The sequence below is a fragment of the Neovison vison genome, chromosome 6 (genome assembly GCF_020171115.1).
Source record: "Neovison vison isolate M4711 chromosome 6, ASM_NN_V1, whole genome shotgun sequence".
NCBI classification, from domain to species: Eukaryota; Metazoa; Chordata; class Mammalia; order Carnivora; family Mustelidae; genus Neogale; species Neogale vison.
The window spans coordinates 108,801,132-108,822,545 of record NC_058096.1 but is presented as its reverse complement, the minus strand read 5'-3'; the positions used below and the strand labels follow the sequence as shown (position 1 = coordinate 108,822,545).

The window sequence follows — 21,414 nt, the reverse complement described above, 5'->3', positions numbered from 1 at the left end:
TGTGGAGCACTTTTTCATGTGTCTGTTGGCCATCTGGATGTCTTCTTTGCAGAAATGTCTGTTCATTAGACAAAGAACTTCTAAATACTGACACCTCTTTTTTTTTTTAAGATTTTATTTATTTATTTGAGAGAGAAAGCAAGTAGAGGGTGGTGAGGAGCAGAGGGAGAGGGACAAGCAGACTCTGCCCTAAGCACGGGCCCAATGCGGGGCTCAATCCCACCACACTGAGAACATGATCTGAGCCAAGATCAAAAGCCTTAACTGACTGATCCACCCAGGTGCCCCCTAAGAGTAAAGGAACTCTTATAAAGTACAGATAACAGGAGAAGATGGGGAGTAAAATAGGGATGGCAGCAGAGGACATAAGTCACCAAGAAGGAGAAACAGACGAAAAGGAGGAATAGGGGTGGAGAAAAGACATCAGAAATACTAAACAAAAAGGAACCAACTCTGGGCCCAAGAGTCAGCCTGCCAAAGTCGGTCACCATGAGTTACACCATCATGTTTCACACTATAGCTATGGGGCCTGGGCCCCCAAGGACCTCCCTGTTCAACCCAAGCTCCAAATTCCAGAATCATAGACTCTTAGAGCTAGAACAATTCCCTGCATGCATCTATCTGCCCCCCCCACCCCAGTCCTTTCACTGAGCCACTCCAGACATCCCAAAGTCCTGCCTCATACTACACTAAGCTAATATCTGCTTCCCTGTGACATCAGCCAGTTCTGTCCTCTACTATTTGGGGTTCAAATGATATTTCCTGGTGATTTGCTGATCAACTGAGACACATGCAATTTCTCTCACATAGGGACTCTGGAGCCTGCCGGCCTTAGAGCAGTGGATGTAGAGCTAATCTGGGCGGGGAGTCTAGCTGAAGAGAAAAGGCCCTCAGGGCTGGTAGCAACCCAGTGGCAGCACAGGAGTGGGGTAAAATCTCCATCCACCAAACAGAAATAGCATTACCTGGCAATGAATAGAGGTTCTAAGGGAAAAACTGTTCTTGAGCTGGGGTCAGAAGCAAAATACTCTATTGGAAAATTAAATATCATGGAACTGCTTGTTGAAAGTTCAGAGCACCTTCCCACCCATCAACTTGTGCTACCCCCAAGTATCTTGCAGAACCAATAGCTCTCACGGGACCAGTGCTGGGTCCAGGACTCAAGCAGTGTACTCCAGTTTCCTTTGGTGTACCCTAACATTTCTTGGGCTATAAATGACAAAACAAGTGGCTTCTCTCTTTAAGATACACAACTAGAAACAGAAAAGAAGGTGGGCAAATTTTGACTTAAAAAAAAATTTCCCCCCTAAAAATCCATATTGCATTCCCCAGGCAGGGGTGGTGGCAGCCCCACAGTTGGCTACCCTGGGACCCCCTTCACTGGGGGAGGGGCTCTCCTCTAACATTTGATGTTTTTCCTCCCTTCCACGGGCACACGGGGTGAATGGCAGGGCACCCCAGCATCCTGGGGGAGAGCAGAGAGCTGCCCTGCCTTCACAGAAGGGGGTAGAGGGAGCAGAGTGGGGAGAGAATTGCTTATTTATTTGTTTCCTGGAACACCCTGTTAAGAATCTCAGCAATTGCAGTTAGTGCCCGATCGTTTGGCAGGCAGAGTAGCTTCTCGCCGTTCCCAGCTGCACGGGATCTAATTCGCAAATGCACCATCTTGCATTCAATACTTAAATGGAAAACAAGCAGTCCCGGAAGGGAAGCAGGCGGTCTAACTCTGCAGGCCGGTTTCGGAGGGATTTACGTTTCTAGGTCGGTTGACTGGTTAGTGCCATCCCCGGAGAGGATTTCTTTGAGCTCCGACCCTCTCTCATCTCATCTCGGGTCCAGAACCCACTCTGGCGGACGTTGTAAACTGCAATTAAACAGGGGGAGCAAACGGAATTTGTTTGGGCCTTAGGCCTTGCCAGAATAAAATAGTAACTAAAATCTGTTTGAGAGCTCAGATTTTAAAGGGAGATACTGCTTATTTCTCCCCACTGGAAGCCTGGTTAAAAGAAATTAAGGCCTCTCTTAAAGGTACATAAGATTAGAGGGCTTGGTTTCCGTTTTCTGTGTTTCTGTGGGCCAAACGCCCAGGTCGGTCAGCGAGTTTCTTTCTGGGTGGAATGACGAATTTCTCTCGCCTGAATTCTAAAATGATAACTTTGCTTGGTGCTGCAGCTGCGAACGTCTGGCGCCCAGTGGCCCATCCTAGCAGTGGCGTTGCGGGGCGGGGGTTGGGGGCGAGAAGCAGGGGTGAATGGAGATGTGGAAAGAGCCAAGCCTCGGTGAAAAGTTGGGAGAGCTGTGAGGAGGGAAGTAAACGCGACTCTTCGCGGCTTCGTCCCCTTTAAGTGCTTCACTGACTCAGCTAAGCTTCCCCCTCAGGTCGCGTTTTTTATGAATGAAAAACGTCCTTACATTCATTATATAAACAAGCCTGTGCTGATTGGCCAATGGCCCCCGGTGCATAAATTATGTAAAACAGACCCCTGAGGGGGCGGAGAGGGACGCGTTATTGACCAATGGGGGCTGTAGTTGATGGGGCGGCTTGGCTGGATTTGCCCGCAGACAGGGTAAACAAGACGTGATAGACAGGCGGAGGAGCTGCCTCGGGCCAATGAGAACCAGGCTGAGCTAGGACTGCTGGCCAATGGCGGCAGGCGGAGCAGCACGCCCCGGGGGGCCGGGCCAGCGCTCCAGCCTGGTTGGCAGCTGCGGCGCAGAGTCCAGCCGCTGGTGCGCAGAGCGGTTCAGCGTCCCCGGAGCGGTTCGGCCCAGCCATTCGCCCAGGCGCCCAGGCCCGGTGCGCGCGTGCGTGAGCGCGCCTGCGCCCCGGGGCCGCTGCAACGGGAGGAGAGCGGCTGCCTCAGGTGAGGGGGCGTCGAGGACGCAGGGGGGCATCGAAGGGGGTGTCCAGTAACGGGTCCGAAGGGCCCAGCTGGCGAGAATTCACTGGCTGATTCAGAATCTTCAAAGTCCGGGTGTACTTTCTATCTGGACTGAGCTCTCCACCCCCACCCCCGAGCGGGCTGCCCCCTCCTCGCGTGACTCGCTTCGGTTCGGTTCTTGGGAGGCGTAGGGTGGGGATGGCTAACGGTTCCGGAGCGTTCGGAGAGCGGGTTTCCGCACGTCGCGAGGAGGCGCGCCCGGGCGCGAGGTGCTGGGGCTCTCGGGTGGGGATGGGCGGGGGAGGGACGCTGAGTTGCGGGGCTTTACAATCTCTGGAGGTCTGAGAGCCCGGAGGAGACTTGGAGGCTCGCGAGAAGAGACGCCCGGCGAAGCTTTTCTGGTGGGGAGGAGGGGGCGGGAAGCAGCTTGAAGGGGAATATTTGAGAGGTGATGCCCCCCAAAGTACCAGGAAGGGTTAAGTGACACAGGCATGTGCAGCCTGAGGGTTTGAGGGTTGGCCAGGAACTTATGCAGGCCTTGCAAGTTTCAGATTGTGGAAAGTGGACACTCAATCCCCCAACTCCCACCCCCAGCAGCCTGAGGGCGTCAGGCTGCATCGTGGTTCTCGAGAAATCGGGGAGCATCAGTGCAGCGGCCTGAGGATAGTGGGGGGGAAAGCGGGTGCGGGGTGGGGATGGAGAGATGCTGGAGCCTCTCGCTGGATTAGGGATCTGTCCGCATTTTCAGAGGAGAGGAGACCTCTGGGGGGAACCGAACTCCTGGTTGAGGAGGAGTGCCAAGAAGAGCTGTTTGGATGTTTGGGGGTCGGGGGCCGGGGGCCGTTGCGGGTGGTTGGTAGCGCCCGGCGCCGCGGCTCGATTTTATGAATGTGGATGACTTTATGAATGAAGCGGGTTTCTTTCGTTGGCTCGCTGCTCCCTGCGGCTTTTTTTTTTTTTTTCCCTTTCCCTTTTTGTGAATGAAGCATTGAGCTTTCTTCCTAAATCGCTGGGAGAGAGGGGCCTGCGTCGGAGGCTGGGCGTGCGTTGGAAGTGGGGGCGGGGGCTCATCCAAAGGAGTTTTCATGAATGGGGAAGGCTGGGAATTGGGTGGAAGTGTGTCTTGTTTTGTGAATGGGGCCCAGCGCGAGGGATCCAGTTACAGCCTTTACCTGATGTGGCGGCCGCGGCTCGCTCTTCCATTCATAAAACCAGGCCCGCTGCGCGCCGCGGGGGAGGGGCCTCGATCTCGCCGCTGCGCCGTGTTAAAGTTTTCCTGGGGGCACTGGGAAGGGGGGACCACAAAGGAAGTGGTTTAAACTCCCCTAAGGCTTTACAAAAAATTATACTTCGAACAAGATTTTCCTAGCCCTGGAACTCTGAGAGCTGCTTTAAAAATTCTCGATGCCCCTCCCTGGTTCGCTTATGGCAGCTTCTTTCTTTTATTTCATTTTTAAAAAAGGTATTATTGCTCTTCGTGGTGGAGTATCTTGCAACGTATTTCATCGTGAGACTCGGAAATATGTCCCCCTCCGATCTCTTCTCCGTTGTGCCTTTTCCCCTATAGACACTGACATAAATTCTAAGGTCACGATTTAATCTGACAGATTTTGAAGTCTACAGAGGACTTATTTTCATGGCCCTCAACTCACTGCTGACGTTTCTCAGATTTTGTGTATGGGTTAGTGACATTTGAGAAAGACGCTTTATTCGGAACGTTTAGCGCTGTTTGGAAGGCATGCAGGCATGCCAGCGGGAGTGTTTTTCTAGGAAATTATGGACTGTGTACAGTTTTGCTCCTCTCCCTCTTTCTCTTTGACTTTGAAAATTTCTGAGTAGTTGGGCCAGAGTGCTGAGAGGACCATGAAGGGTTTTCTTGTATCCTGCTCACTTAAGAAAAACAAGTTGCGTGGAATTGCCCACTGAGAGAAAGTTCCCTATTTAAAATTTGTATACAAGGTAAACAAAAGAATTATCTGCAAACATTTTGCTTTGTTTAGAGCTGCGTAAATGAAATTACTGTTTTCTCCATTTTGTTGATTTAACCGCATTTCTATTTGGAGAATGAAACAAAGGTGGTACCTTCCTAAAATTGTTATTTATTCTTCTGAAATTAGAAAATGTTCCCTCCTGGGGCGCCTAGGTGGCTCAGTGGGTTAAGCCTCTGCCTTTGGCTCAGGTCATGATCTCAGGGTCCTGGGATGGACCTGAGATTGGCTCTCTGCTCAGCAGGGAGCCTGCTTCCTCCTCTCTCTCTGCCTGCCACTCTACCTACTTGTGATCTCTGTTGGTCAAATACATAAATAAAATCTTAAAAAAAAAAAAAAAGGAAAAGAAAAAAGAAAACTTTCCCTCCTTTCCATTTTGACCTTCAACCTGTCTTCCCAGGCCCAAGACTTGACAGTGCTGAAATAAGTTTTAATATTTTTTTGCAAGTTTGGGGAAAATTGACTTCACTCTAAGAAACAAACTGAATTTTCTGTATATGGATCTTTTGCTTTTAATGCTTTTTTAAGATCTCTGGTAGAGATATATTTAAAATCTGTGTGTTGGAATTTAGTTTCCTTGATTCATTACTTTTCATGGCTATTTTATTTATTTTAGAAGTTGGTGATATCACAGATAATCTCTGTAAGTTGCCATAGGAATATTTGTGACATTACAGACACTAGATCTGTTTGAACAGAAGAATTAGGATTTAAAAGAGTGTTGTGTGAAGATTAGTATATCTCTGATCAATATATGCCTGGAACTATATATGGTATCTTATCACTGACCTACAAACTACTTTTAGAAACACTATGTATGTCAAATTTTTAATTGCCAATAATTTGGAAGGCTTAAACCCATTTTTCTACTTCCTGTCACTGTACTGTCAAAAATTAAATTATCTCTTAAAAAAAAAAAAAAAAGACCTAACATTATAAATGCCCTGGAGAATCTTCTATTGGAGAGAAACTTGAAATCACCCTTTTATAATGACAAGAACAAGTTTTGGTTTTGGTTTTTATAGGGAACAGACAGTAACAAACTTATGATGTTAATGATTAGAGAGAGGGGGAAGGACAACTAGGTAAATGGATTGACACTAAGTACACTGTGAACTTATGATGCCCTTAATCAGGCACACCTTTAGTCTGTAAATCTTACACCCTGACTGGGCTTTAAGTACTTCAGAGAAAGGTAGTGATTTTGCACAGGCCCTACAAAAAGAGCAGTAAAAATTACTTCATTTCTCCTTTTCCCTCTCTCGGTTAAAATCTCCCAAATTCCTATTACAGGAGGACCCCTTTCCCCCCAGAAAGTACTCAATGCTGAAACCTTTCAAAGTGATATTCGAGGCACTGGAAACACCATGGATGGGTTTTATGATCAACAAGTCCCTTTTATGGTCCCAGGGGTAAGTTGATGTGGCTTTGGTTTGTTTTGTTCTCTCTCTTCGAATATGAGTCTTCTCATTGGTTTAGTAGCACAATCCCCTCTGACCCATTTATTACCCTTGAGCCTTCACCGTGTCTTGGCCTCTTTCAGAAATCTCGATCAGAGGAATGTAGAGGACGGCCTGTGATTGACAGAAAGAGGAAGTTTTTGGACACGGATCTGGCCCATGATTCTGAAGGTAGTGAAGCTTTTTCCCTTTGGTCTGTGGCTTCTTCAAATGGTCCCCTGTGAGAGCCACATGTAGACTCACCCTCCCTGTTCTCCCCAGCACAGGAGTTCTCATTCTGGTGTCTTCTGTTTTCAATTCCAGAGTTGTTTCAGGATCTCAGTCAACTTCAAGAGGCTTGGTTAGCTGAAGGCAAGTTTCTTGGCTGTCCGATTTTCCATATAAAACATTTCGCTGTGCTTTGTAATCAAACTTAAAGGTCTAAAATAAAAATCTCTTTTCCAGCACAAGTTCCTGATGATGAACAGTTTGTCCCAGATTTCCAGTCTGATAACTGTAAGTACCTTTCTGGGGGTGGCACGTTTGTTCCGAAAACGTTTGGTCTTGGAACATCCATGTCTGGAAGACTCTTTTCAGCCATTGCCAGCATATTTGGACAGTGGGATGCATTTAGTTTCTTTTAATAATTCAGAGTTAACCCCCAAAACTTTTGTTTCATTCCTTATTGGAGTTATTTCTAAAATGCTTTTATTTCTTTGCAGGTAAGATTTACTGAACATAATTTCACCTAAATTTCTTTTTGCCTAAGAATATTGCAAGCCTTCAAGCTCAGAATTATCAATCAACTGATATCATATAAATAAGATGTTGGACTTAACATCCATTAGCCAGACATTATCTTATGGTGTTTTTTTTGTTTGTTTGTTTTATAAATTAATTCCTCCATGCAGATCATGAGTCTGACATTTTTTTCTCTTTTAAAGGTGCAGAAAATAGTTAATGGAAGATTCCAGTTAATTGTGACCTCACCCAACATGTTGTCAATTTTGTTTCTACTTCTAAGTTGACACAGGGTGGTCACGGTGTGACCTGATTGACTCTTATTTCTCGTGTAGTTCAGGACTTATCTTTCAGAGAGGAGTCTAAACTTACTCTTCGAATGTTCGTGAAGGGCCCCTATCATTGTGTTAATAAACGCAGTGGGAAGCTCAAAAGATGGCTCTCGGTGCTGGCAAGGGCATGGTTAGCTTTGTGCTGATCTTTCCAGGCTGTCCTCAACAGGTCTGGGAGCTTTTATGGTCCAGGCAGAGCTATCAAGGACAAAGCCAGCTGATGAAATGTGAGCAGCACAGGGCAGCTCTAGAGAGCATTAGTCACTGGCGAGTGAGCAGGTTTAAAGAGAGGCCTGGAGAAAATGCTGCCTCTCTTGAGGGTTGCATCATAGAGAAATTCATGTCTCTTAGTCATAGTTTATAATAGCAAGCACCTGAGCCAGGCAAGGATTCGATTTCTCATTTTGTACCAACAAATTCTTCCCTGCTTTGTTTTAGTGTGTGTGTGTGTGTTTATGTGTGTATATGTGTGTGAATGCCACGGGAGAGAGGTGGTTCTTTGTATCTAAGTAAAAGCTGGCTATTCGAAATTATTAGATAAAAGACCAGAGGTACCAGCTAAACATTCTCTAATGCACCCTGTTCAAGGCACAATGCCATGAAATTTAAAAGGGAGTAAACTCTAGCCCACAGATGCGTACTTACCTTAGCCATGTCAGAGCTCGCTATAGTTTTACTATAGGAAGGGGCATGCATGTTAATTATTGCCCTTTGATTGCTTTCAAGTGTTTGGGAGGGTTGCCACTAAAAGGCTAAATAAAGATAACCCAAATATTGTGTATGTGCGTGTGCGTGTGTGTGTGTCCGTGTGTGTGTTGCAAGATAAAAGACAGGATTTGTAATCCCACTTTGTTCTGTGTTGACAATTCGGCCCAGCCTTTCCCGTTCCTGCTCAGAGCAGCATAAACTGCAGTCTGCTTGGGAGGTGGCTTTCTTGGCAGAAGTTCTTTGAAATGCTTTTATGACACTTTTGTTTGTTTCTCTGTAACCCAAAGAGTTAAGAGGGTGTTGAGATGACTGCATTCAAATTGATTTCATGTGCTGAAGCAAAGGTATGCTCTTTAGAGAAAGATGTCAGTAAACAAGATTTATATTTGAGATGAGAGATGTTTATCTGCAGGAATAGGCTAAAGTGAAGGAATCAATAAATGTGTTTTGGCTCCTTAGAAATAATTCCCACTCAGCCAATAGAATGTGCTAAATTCTTCAATTAAATTGCCATACCTACCTAAAATGGAGATGCTTTGAGAGGTTTCTGCTTACCAAGTGGGATGTGTTTTTTACTTTTGTTTGCTTTTTGCCTTAACTTCTTAAGGTTGAGCTTTTCTCTCCTTTAAGGATGAAACAGACAGTTGAGTAGCCTCAAAAAGTGTTTTAATCATTCTCTCCCCTTCTCTGACTCTTATTTCGGGAGATGGAGCTTTAAGAAGGAGGGCTTCAAGCAGATCAGCTTGCCTTAGAAGTTAAGTAAGAGTACAAGGTTGGGGTGGGATGTTCTTGAGCTGTTCGCCTTTCCTGTTGTTTGTGACTGGTTTGACTGCGGTTGTGACTAACAGTGGAGATGGAGGGGGTGCTGGGCAGACTTTTCTGGGAGCACCTCTCACAGCCTTGGATTGAGGATCAGCTTTGACTGCAGTCACCTTCTGGAAGAGCCCATGATTATTCTAGGGGAGGAGGAGAAACTCATTCAAATTTAATAAAACCTTATGAGTTGATTTGAATCAGCCAATCAATGAACTGTAAACCAAACTGCACTTGCCCAGTAAAGTAAACCTTTTCCCTATAGTAGCAAAAGCATTTGTAACAAATATTCTTCTGTAGCCTGCCACACTGATTATACTTGGTCCTTTTAAGATGATTTGATTAATTTTCCTGTGTGTGTGTGTGTGTGTGTGTGTGTGAGGGAGGGTGCAAAGGCAGAGAGAGAGAGTGTGTGTGTAGGAGGGTGCAAAGGCAGAGAGAATCTGTGTGTGTGTGTGTGTATGTGTGTGTATGGGAGAAAAAGAAATACTAAGTAATGTGGTAATTTTTATTTTAGAATGTCAGTTTTGAAGATTATGGCTTACTTTTTTCAGTAAGTGCTATGAGCTCAGCTTCTAAAGAGATTATGTTTTGTAAGTTTTCCAGATTTGGGTTCCTACCCAGAGGCATCTATCCATAAGTGTGATTTGAATAAATGAAACCATTGTTCTTGTAAGTCTTAGAGAAATGTTCAGCTTACTTCTAGCTACATAGACTTCACCTTACCTCACAAATACAGACATTAGCAAAGTATCCCCCCAACTGGAAACTCTTAAAGATCAAATTCAAGGCAACAGAAAGTGCAACCTATAGACGATAGAGGTTCTGCCGATGCCCCCCATTGTCCCCTGATCCTGAGAAGTAACCTTGAAGTCCTAGATTGTTTGGGCTGCAGGTCCCTTGTAGACATAGCCTTCCTAACCCCTTCATTTTACAGAAGGGATAATATAAGGTCCAGATAACTGGAGAGACTGACTGGTAGGTTGGGGCAAAGGGGAGGGGTTAGGTGAAATGAGAAAAAGAAATTATAAAATTTTATCCTTACAAAAGCTCTCACAGAGCTGCAGGGCTGGGGGGTATCGGCACATGCAGGTGTGGTCCAGGCTCTCCCTAATGATTCCAAAAAACCTAGAGCCAGCGCTCAGAAAAAACTTAGGGAGACCAGAGGCCAACCAGTTTGACACCTCAGTTCTCTTCATTCTGTGATCCTGAAAAACTTACTAAATATCTTGGTGCTTTGAGTTTTTCCATCTAGGATTTGGAAGAGATCTATAAAACAGAAAAATTCTAAAACTGACATCTTTCCTATAAGGCACACTAGTGTACATACAGACAAAACTTATCTGTATACATCCTATATAATATAAATAAGTTTGTGTATATATATATCCATATAAATGTGTGTATAGCTAAATATGTGTGTTAACACAGAGCTGCATACCTGGACTCTGGGTCAGTGGTTAGCTGTGTATATGTTTTTACTGTACATTTTCATAGAATTAACTATAAATCAAAACCATGAATAAGATTGGAACTCAAAGTGCTTAGATTTGGGGAGGGGGAGCTTACATTAATTTTTCTGGACTGACTTGGCACTTAAAGGTATTACTAGATTTTAGGATATATCAATAGTATTTTTTAAATGCAGATTTCAGTTCTAATTTTCTTTTAATTACACTCATTTGTTTGAATTGTAATATTGTGAATGTTTACCTGTCAGCATCTTGAATAACAAAAATATTTTATAGTGGGGAAAAGGCATGATAAAAATCTCATTTTAAAACCATGTCCTCCATAGCAAATATAATTTAGAGAACTGTTTGAAAATCCAAATGACCTCATTTTCCCCTTGAAGTGTTCTTTTTTAGATCTGTGTTTCAAAAAGAATGGACCGATCAGAGGAAGTACTAGTAATTTCCTAAGGACTGGCTAATTAACTGATAAAATCGACTTCTCATAAATACATTGTAATAGGTGGCTCGGGAAAAAGGCAGCCCTTGAGCCTAAAACGCATTGATCTTAATCCTGTTTTAATATGAAATTATTCAACTGGACTTTTTTTTTTTTTTTTTTTTTTTAACTACATGTGAAGTTGATCGAGTAGAGACAGAGCCTTCTTTTGGAGAGTGAATGCACATCATTTGGGGCCCACTTTGGAGCAAAACTCTTAAGTTTACTTGCTCTGTGGTCTTAGACCATTTCTATTTGAAAAGATGGTCCCTAAGTCTTTTTGTTTGGAAGCTAAGAAAGTAACAGTAGGCACTTTAAGCACTTGGAAAATGAGAAATGTGGGGAACTTAAAGCTATCAGTTTGTCCTTTTTGGGAGCCAGAAATTCTGAAGGTAGAAGACAGGAGTGTTGGGGGTGGGGGGGTGAGGAGGAAAGAGGCCATGTGACTCCAGGCTACAGTGTATCTTTCAGAGTCTTTGTTCTAGCCCACTACCTTACCACAGAGAGGGTGCTAAGCACTGGAAATCCTTCCTGTTTTGATAGCCTCTAAGATCCATAGACCAGACTCTTAAGGATCCAAGACCTAGAGTCCCCATTTATCTAAGAGAGCCATATGTTCACACGAAATCTATTTTCTCTGACTTTAATTCAGTTAGGCTTATTAAAAACAATGACTTTTTCTCTTCCTCTTTGATGTCTTTCTGCTCTTAGCCCTCTAATAAAACCCAGTAACCTTTCCAGTCCTTTGTGTTTGGCAAGAACTTGGAACGGGGAATTACATGTGTGTCTGCCCCAGGCACATCACTTTTGTAAATGCCAGAGCTCACAAAATCCTGGTATCCTTCGAGAAATTACCATCTACCCTGTTTTCAGCATTCTTTTAGTTTTGTAAGATTAAGATATGGGCGGCACGACAGAGCTGCAGATTTGTATTATCTGCCATTTTTACCATCTAGGGGTATCATTGTTTTTATTCCAGTCTCAGGAGAACTGTTCGTGGTGGTAGGCTTGGGTGGGGTGTGTGATTCTCTACCAAGGGACTGTAGCCTCCACATGTGACTTCAGTTTTAATGGCGGTAAAGTAGAACCAGCCTCAGAGGCTGACAGCCCCCTCTCGGGCGCACGGCTGCCCTTGAGGCAGCTTGGGCCCCATCTGTGCCCTGGCACACAGTGCTTCTCCACTTGGAATCCAAGGAGCTCAGAGTCTTGTCATGTTGCAGCTCCCAGCTCTTGGACAAGTGCCAGGCTTGCTGCTGCCAGTACCGGATTAGGTTGCTTTTTTAAAAATTCATTTTGTGAACTCATCAAGCTCATTTAACAGAGGCTTTGGTCGTCAGTTTCTATCATTGTCCCAGCCCTCTAAGAGGCTCGGCTTAGAGGAGGGGCAAAATACTAGGTCCCCATTGTATACACGGGTGGGCGCAAATGAGAGAGAGAGAGAATATGTGTGTGTGTGTGTGTGTGTGTGTGTGTGTGTAACCACAATGTAAGTACTCCTTTAGGCTTGGTAAGGGAGTAGCAGCTCTTCTTAAGGGAAGAGCCCCCACAAAGCAAACAAAGGGGGGGCTCCGCTGCCCAGAATGAGGAAACCTCGGGGGGGAAGATTGCAGGACAGGGCGCAAAGACTCCAGGGAGCAGAGTAAGATCTAGCTCTTAAGAGACCAGGAGTTTGCCACTGGTCTGCAGAGCAGCCAAGGCATTGAATGGAGGTTCTGAGGTCAGAAAAGCTGTAGAGAAATGCATCCCATGTTGCCCTCCGAGTTCACTAGTGTGGGGGAGGGGGCTGGGAAGGCGAAGAGAAGAGGTAGAGAGGAGGTATTTGAAAATAGCCAAATATGTTCTGAAAAAAAAGGAAACAACCCAAGAGCTAATTTATCTTGTGGATTTGATTTTCACAAAGTAGGATGCTTTTCTTGAAATAAACTCTGGCTGTCAGACTGGCTTCATCAGATCTTCAGGGTAATTATTGAAGATTTGGGGGAAAAAATCTCTAAGAAACCAAACTAGTTTTTAGCCTTGTACTTTGCGTTGTCCTTGGAGTGGATTGCACCCGCCAACCCCAAGATATCCGTGCTCTCCCTTTTGATGTCTCTTGGGCATGGGCGGGGGTGGGGGGGGTGGGGGGATTATAAACCTTTCAAGCCGGATGTGAAGCCAGGAAAGGAACTGTGAAGCTGTTCATAATAGGTAACTCGCACCCTCCTCCCCTCTGCAGCCAGAGTATCTAGTAGTGTCTCTGGAGACCCTCTCCCTTGAGGAGGATGCCAGGTGGCTCCCCATGTAGCTACTGGCAGTGAATGGAAAAGCAAGGAGTCTGCTAAGGCTGACTTCCATAGAGAGCTGTCCTCTAATGCCAACCAGCTTGTCTGGGGGCAGGAGAAATACCAGTGAAGTCTTTTCTCAGCTGGTAGCTACAGTCGGATTCTGAACAGGGCAACGCAAGGTAGTTTGCCTTTCCCCCTTTTGCCGGCGGGCGCTTGCCGACCTTACTTGGAGCCGACTTGCCCATCCTTGCAGATTTCAGCCAGGGTCTTGGCCTTCTGAATCTCAGGGAGGGAGCAGAGCAGGCAGGCGCCTGCAGTGTCTGAATTTCTTACATAAACACAGCGCACTGGGCGAGCAAGCGTCCCTGCGGCGACAGCTGGGCTCTGCTCCGTCCGCCCCAGCGAGCTGAGCTGCCTAGTCCCCCTCTTGCCTGAATGGAGCATTCCAAATTGGTTGTGAATGGAGGGCGGGGCTCCCTTGCAGACTTTTTCAATGAATAACCAGACCCTATTGTGCAGCCTGTGGAAAAACAAGCAACTCAAACAACACTGGGACTGTTAGAAATATGCTTGTGATTGGCAGCTTGGAGAACCTCCAAAATTAGTTTCCTTTGGCTTCCCTGCTGCTCCCAGTTCTCCGAGCCTGGGCTTAATGAGCCTGGGCTTAATGGGGTTCCAGTTTTCTTTTAAGTGCTGGCTTTAACCCTGCAACTGCCGGATGGATGGTCTGGGCTTCAGAGGCAGAGCCGTGCCTGACCACGAAGGCCAGTCCCCTCTCTTTTTCTCCCGTTTTAACTTGAGCTGTCTGAAGGGGCTGCTAACAGAAGAGGGTGGTGTAGCTTTCCTGGATAGAGGGGTGTTGAGACTTGATCTGAGGATATTAGCCTTTTATCTCCCGCTTGCTTGTGGTGGGGCTAGAGCTCTCATTCTCAGTGAAGGTTCCTGTCTGCTCTTTGCCACTCAATCCAGGCTTGACTGTGGGCCTGGGGATTGGGTGTTCTCTGCAGCGCCCGGATCTCTTGGCGAGGCATTCATTTTGACTCGGCAATGACAAAGCTGTAATTTCCCTACTCCTTGGTCTTCTCTGTCCTGTTTAATTTCCCACTGTGGTCGGATACATGTCATTTTAAAATGATACTTCCCAGACTTACTGAGCTACAGGGGAGCCTTGCTCTGGCTGTGACCCTTCTCCAGCACTCCAGCACGCATCAGATGCCTGGCCCCCTCCAGTGAACATCCCAGGAAGTACCAGAAAGAACCCTGCCTCTGAGCAATCCCAAAACCGGAGCGGCCGCCTCACCCCACATGAGGCCAGGTTCTAGGGGGACTCTAGATGTCCTCAGCCACATCCCCTCGAGACACCGTCCACCCTCTTGGCCAACAGCTCACAGAGCACCCCCAGAGGGCTGCGTGGGCTAGACCAGGGCCATGGGATAAACATGAAAAGGACAATCCGTTAAAAAAGCAAAACAAAACTTAATACTGATTCAGTGCAGCTTCCTCGGTGGGTCTTAAAGAGCTCTTCCGAGTGCCTCCTCCTTATCCTCACACCTGAAATGAGGCTCTTTGCATTTGTGTTTCACTAGAAGGTGTTTTTTTCCCCCTTGAAATATTGCCTTTGCTATCAATTGGGCCTGCAAGAATGTCTTCCTTTCCTTATTAAAAAAAAAAGAACAGGCCTGGGCAGATTGTTCTTTTGTGAGAGGGTTTGAAGCCTCTCAGGAGGTGACCTTAGAGAGCAGCCCTGTAAGAGGATGCTGACATTTGTGCTTTTCCAGAGGGGCTGAGGATGACTTCGGCTACCAGAAACACTTTCAGTTGAGTGCCTGGAAAGGCTTTGTGACTCCCTGAAAGGGCACATAATGAGGGTCCTTTATACTTTTCTCATAGGAAAGGTAGATTCAAGGAAGGGATGTGTCTTCTATGGGGGCTGCCCTGCCCACAGTGAAAACCAGATCCTGGAATGTCTATCCCAAGTGTCCGAATCAGACTCTTAATGGGGGAGTAACTTAGTGATGGCTTCCCTGTGCCTGTGCCCATGCCCAGGGAGTCCTCACGTCAGAAGATTTCTGCCCCTCAACTCCCTTTTCCTTTTTTTCCCTCTTGGAATTTCTTGAGGAGTGAGGAGAAAGCCGCAATGGGCTTTAATGTCATTTCTATTTTGATAAATATTAAACTTCGCCCCTGCTTCCCAATGTACATTCTTGTTAAAACAGGAAACAATCTCTCGAAAAGCAGAGAACTCCCATGTTGTTTCTTTCTCTCTGCTGCAGTCCCAGCGCGGGGCTCTGCACACTGCCAGTACTTGGTGAGTATTTTGCATACATACCGCATTCTCTTGTCAGATTCCCTTCCCAACCCGTCTTTCAGCAGCCCCCAGCAGCAGCTTCTGACTGCTCAGAGAAACAGAGGATCTCAAAACCAGAGTTCTGAGAGTCCTTGGGATGACTTTAGAGATGCATAGGGAAAAGCTAGGTAGGACTAGTTCTCATTTTCTAATTCCTCCTTTAAGCACATACATATACAAGCCAAGTGTTCCTAGGCTGCATTTAGACTTTGTGCAGCTCATGCTATGTCTCCCAGTCAGACTGCGTGTGCTAGAGAACAAGTCACGGTGTAGACACCCTTGACACATTTGCCGAGTTTCTGCTTTTAGGAGAAGGAGGGCCAGAAATAGAGGAATGGCTCTCAGAGAAGCTGATTTCCCTAATTTCTCTAGAGTTTGGATTTTTCTCCCGTCAGATTTTAAGTTCAAAGATAAAATTTTCCACAGTGCTTAAGTCCTGTTTCAAGTATCATTAACACTTTTCTTTAATGCTAGTTCAGATGAAATCACATAAATTGGGAATAAATTATAGGAACGGTGTTAAGGTTTAGTTTTGCATTTTTTTCCCCATTCAGGAAAAACGCCCTGTTTCCTCTTTTCTTGACAGTGTGTTCCCACCGTGAGCAGCCCTTCACAGTATAATCTGTGGTTGACGTAAGGCCCACAGGAAAGGAAGCCATCCTGTCCTCTCTACCGCAGAGGCTCTCTTTATAGACCTGTTTCTCACGAGTAGAAATCAAACAAATGGTTATCTATCATATTGGTGAAAGTTCTAAATTCTTGGAGCAGCTGCCCCAGGAAAGGAATTACTATGGATAATGCTCAGATTGTCCTTTTGGGGTAAGCAGGCCAGTCAGTCACCGTTTCATCCTCCTAGTCTCTTCAGCTTGAAAGTAACCAAACGCCCCAGGTAGAAACCTGCTTTCTGGGCTGTGGGTCTAAAAAGACCCACCTGGGGGTAGTCAACATGGGGTGGTTCTTTCAAAGCCAGAAAGACCACTTATTTTTATCTTGACTCTCCTCTGAATCAGCTCTCTGTACTTGCACAACCCTTTTCCTTCACTGTCCAACGCTCTGGTTTCGCCAGTGGCCCACAAATTTGGGGATATGACACACTGATGCAATTAGATATATTCGTTCTGTACAAAATATTTTGGTGGAAGAACCCCATCTCAGTTAATACACAAGCCCTAACTCAGTCAACATGGGGCTGGTAACTTTTCGAAGCTTTCCTCTGTTTAATTTCTACCTCTTCTAATCAAAGCCTCTAGGTTTCCACTTTCAAATTCTAAAGTAATAATCCTAAGTTATTAGGATAAATGAGTCTTTGAAGAAAAGAAACTGCACAGATCCAAGCCATTTCAAAAATAATACTGAGGTGTGGAGAGTGTGAACTTGAAGTAAATCTGAGACTAGTTTATCTGGGTCAAAAAAAAAAACAAAACAAAAAAAACCCCGCCTCTCTGCTACCATTGGCATTAAATTATCTTCCCGATTTGATAACAGAGGTTTTCTATTTGGAAATCACTACTTGAAAGATTTGCGATTCTGTGCTGAGAACAAGAAGGAGCTGTTCTGGGATAGACCCTTGTTCTTCCCCACACTTCCCCATCCGTGAGTCAGGACATCTCTGATTCAGTACTTCTGTCCAAAGTGGGCTCCTTTTACCAACATGACCACTTCTTTTAAGGAGGATTCATACAAAGAATCTCGTTCCTTCTCTTTTAGGCGGACTTAGAATAGAACCCTTCAAACATCATCTGTGTCATTATTGTTAGTACTGATGGAGTTTAAAGAAAGGGTAAGGTCAATATCCCAAATTCTATTTAGAAACTCTCCTCCTACTTGATGAAAAAAGACAGAAAAGACAGGACCTGCCAACTTTTTTACCCTGGCAGACTTGCTACTGGACAGCCCGTGAGGACTCTTGCTTCTAAGGCCTACAATAGGCATGTTATTACCCTGAGCTCTCCCCAGGGCCCGTGCAGCCTTTGGAGGTGGGCAACAGCTTCTAGCCCCTCATGACAGAAGAGGCAAATAGCCTTGAGGACCACTTTTGCTTGTCCTAGCAAAAGCTGTTCCCCCAGCCCCACCCCCTCTCTCCTTTAGAGCCTGAATGTCATCCTTCACTTGGATCACATTTTCTCCTCTCTGGAGGGGGAGTAAAGAGGTAGGGAAAGCCTTGAGCCCCCCTGGAGGCAGAGGTACTCCCCCTTCCCCCATATTCTGAGTGGTCAGCTTGTGTGGTACTAGCCCACCTCTTGGGTTACAGTTGTGTATTACACAATGACCTCCCAAACTGATGTTCATGGGCAAAATTGAGTTTTTCATCTTTTGACCAACAGTATTTCAGCTGGTGATTTGATTCTGGGATACCATGTGCTGGTTCTGCCCGCCAGCTGCTGCCTTTGCTGGAGGAGACCGTGGAAGAGGGGGAAGGGGAGGGAGGAAATTGTTTGTGGGATGTTGTCATCATTGAGCTGAGCCTAGCAGAGGCAAACCTTCAAACCATCCCATTCCTGTCCCCATGACATGAAGTCACTAGATGATACAAACATTATAGTTCAAATAATATGATCCTAGCAGTCTAAGAGAACTCCCAATAAAGCCCTTTCCTGTAAAGTATAACCCCTTGTCAGGTCAGTCACAGAGAAATGTCAGTTGTTTTGTAACTGGTTTTTCTCTTTTTCTGCTTTTACCCTTGTCAGAAGGGCTTTGTTGGAGGGGGCAGGGGCCGACTACCAGAAGTTTCCACCGGGGGCCCCCTCGAGCTCTAACTACAGATGTGCTCTGGCATCTTTGAAGTTGGATTTCTCCATTGTCGTATCTGTCTTGTATCTATTCCACATTACAGGGAGCAGTAAGGGTATACAATGTCCTAACACTGGCCCGATACAAGACAAAATTTAGAAACTCTTTACTTTCCCCAGCCAGTGTGAGCATTGCGGCACCTTGTCATTGCTCCAATGGCAGTCCTAGATACAGCCAGCATCTCCCCAGAGAAGGCAAGTTTCTGCGAGTTCAGTAAATGTGGATGGCCTAGCCTAAACCCATGTCGCCGTGAGCTCCAGACCATAGCAAAGATTTAGGGTTATCCAAGGTAAACAGAAAATGGAAGAGGCTTCCAGAGCATGGCTTCAGGGTTTCAACTGCTTCATGGTATCAATTCCGTTGTCTAATTTAAAACCCAGGTGGGAGAAATTCTATCAATAACTCTCATTCCTGTATCCTGGGAGGAATTCTACTGCCTTTGCAGGTGGCCACTTAGAGATATTTCAGATACCACTTTTCACTAATGCTATTTATACATTTTCAGAGTTGGGCCAGTGCTTTTCTAAGCTCCTTTTCCTTCCCTTTAATTTCTAACTCTTGTATTCAAGGCCTCTGGGTTGCCATTTTCGGAAATCTGAAGTAATCTTCTAATGTCCCCACTAACCCTGTTTCTCTGCCACCCCAGTCATGAATTGAGAGTGGGCTCTCTCGAGATGTAGTCCCCGCCCCGTCTTGCAAGTAAGTGCCTCTCCGGTGTAACAGGATCTCACCAACATGATCCCTGGGCTTGTGTCCTCGAAAACGTTGCCAGCTCTTGATTTCCAAATACTTAGTATAACCTCACCTGTCCTACAGCAAAAAAAAAAAAAAAAAAAAAAGGTTATCTTCTTCCCTCACCTCTCTTCCTTTACGAGACCTGGTTCCCTAGTTATTCTTTCACTCTGGTATTCCCCAGGCCGTGTTCATGCAGGGTCAGAATATTTGAATCTCACTTTTGGATTGGTCCTTTCCGAATACCAGCATAACCCCAATCCTATTTATTGGATCTGTCTTTTCCCACGGTCCACGTCATGATAACAAGGTCAAAGTCTTTTTTTCTTGAGCTTATTCTATTACCCCAAGTTTCTAGCTCTAAATCATGAAAAATAAAGTGGGTTTTTGTTGTTGTTGTTGTTGGGTTTTGTTTTGTTTTTGTTTTTGGCTTTTTTTGGTCCACACTCTAATTCCTGAAGCCTCTCTTTTGCTGACTATAGGTTTTTCCCACTGCATAGAAGAAATCTGATTCCTGAAGCCAGATGTTCTGGGAACTAGCTTTATCAGTTCCTATTTTGGCTCTTGTGATATTTATTGTAGAGAAGATAATATTGGCCGTCTAGGAAGGGCTTCTAGAATTGTTCATTGATGAATTCTGCTACCTCAGGGTTGATTCTGTACCCTGGGGCCCAGAAATATACCACCAGGGTGATAATACTCAGTCCCTTGGTCCCCAACTAGCAGCAAGATAAGTAGGAAAAAATAACCTGGAATAACACTGTAAACCCCCACCCCTACCACCGTGATTAATCACCGATCTAAAATCCTGAATATTGCCACAATGCCAATCCTAAAGAGAACTTTCCCTTTACCTTCTGAGACCAAATCTATTCCAGGGAGGAAGCCTTGCTTTCTCCATGTAGGACTCTGTCCAGGACAAATGAAGCTGTTCCTGCCGAGACTGCAGAAGGAGTCTGCCCTGAAATCCTAGTCCCTGTGTGCGTGTGCTCACCTAGGTGTTGGCCTTGCCGGTGTTTGTCATATCTCCCATGAGTTTTGTAGAGAGCCTTGATTCCACACCAGAGTCCTGCTGACATCCTTGATTCCCAATACACAAATGCACAGGGGGTTGTCCAAGCCAGCATCCCTTTAAAACACAACTTCGGGCTTTCATCTGCATTTCTAGCTGGTCCGGCTGGGTAAGCCAGTTTCGTCCATTGACACTGTCCTTTCAGACACTTTGTGCCTTTTTTCCCTAATGCTCCGAGCACCAAAAGCCAAGGCCACCCATTTCAAGCTGTTTCTCCTGGCTCTGCTCAGCCTTTATGGACAGAAGGAGCCAAACCAGCTGTGTAGAAAGAAAGAGAACAAAAGAGAACCTCAAGGAAGAGGACTTTAATTCTTTTTTATTCTGCCAATCTTCACAGATTGGTGACGACTACACTGTGTCCTCTTGAGGATTGGGGGGATAAAATCTAAGGAGTTGTCCAGCTGTTCTGTTAATGTTCTAAACCTGTTGCACATTTATATTTACAAGGGTAGACATTCTCCATCTTTTTCCAAGAATGCTCTGTGGTCTTGAGTTGGGCATATGTTTTAGTTTCTGTTATGTGTGTATTGATATGTATGTGGAATTACTGATAGATTTTACTTTTGTTAATGTATTGTACTTATGTAATTACTGTCTTTTTACCCAGACAATGGTGAAGGTGGCCATGGGCCATAGTCATGATGGTAGAAGTGGTGATTTTCATTTTGCCCTCTCTTGGGTGTTCCTTTCTCCTTTCTAAGTGGACCAGGGCCAAAAAGGATTTGAGAACCACTGGCTTAGATGTTAGAATGTGACCAACATTTGTCTTTGTGTAATTTTAGTTCCTGGAGCTGTATTATCCAAACATGGTCAAGGATAAAAAGGATAGTACCCTTCCAATTTGGTAATGAGCCAGGGGTGACTTTTTACTTGTGTGAATGCATGGTTTTGAAGTTTTTAGCACATCTACTTTTGACCTGTTAGTCAACCGTAAGTTAAAGGCATTTTTTTCCCTCCAAGTATCTCAGAGGAGATGGACTACGTCTGTCTGATTGATTTATTTTTATTTTTTTTTAAAGATTTACTTATTAGAGAGAGCACAGTGGGCAGGGGCAGAGGGGGAGGGAAAGAGAGAATCCCAAACAGACTCCCCAGTGAGCATGGAGCCCAACATGGGGCTTGGTCTCCTGACCCTGAGATCATGACCTGAGCTAAAATCAAGAGTTAGACAGTCAACTGGCTAACCCAGACACCCCCTTATTGACTGATTTTGAAAACATATTCCTATATTTGCTTCATTTCTCTGTGTATAGATTATTTTTTTCTTCCTCAACCATTCAAAAGCAAGTTGCAGACATGAATTTCACCTCTAAATACTTTAGTGTGCATCTCCAAAGATTAAGGATATTCTACATA

General features: G+C 45.2%; 1 protein-coding gene across 1 annotated transcript in view; it reads left to right on the top strand.

Moving 5' to 3' along the window:
• The first annotated feature begins 2,776 nt into the window (after nucleotides 1-2,776).
• ETV5 (ETS variant transcription factor 5) overlaps nucleotides 2,777-21,414 on the top strand; it is a 56,439-nt gene continuing 37,801 nt past the window's right edge. Inside the window, exons 1-5 of the mRNA XM_044251943.1 lie at nucleotides 2,777-2,864; nucleotides 6,164-6,282; nucleotides 6,414-6,501; nucleotides 6,634-6,681; nucleotides 6,775-6,825. Coding sequence (XP_044107878.1) covers nucleotides 6,238-6,282; nucleotides 6,414-6,501; nucleotides 6,634-6,681; nucleotides 6,775-6,825 — 232 coding nt within the window. The 5' untranslated portion in view covers nucleotides 2,777-2,864; nucleotides 6,164-6,237. The remainder of the gene's footprint in view (nucleotides 2,865-6,163; nucleotides 6,283-6,413; nucleotides 6,502-6,633; nucleotides 6,682-6,774; nucleotides 6,826-21,414) is intronic.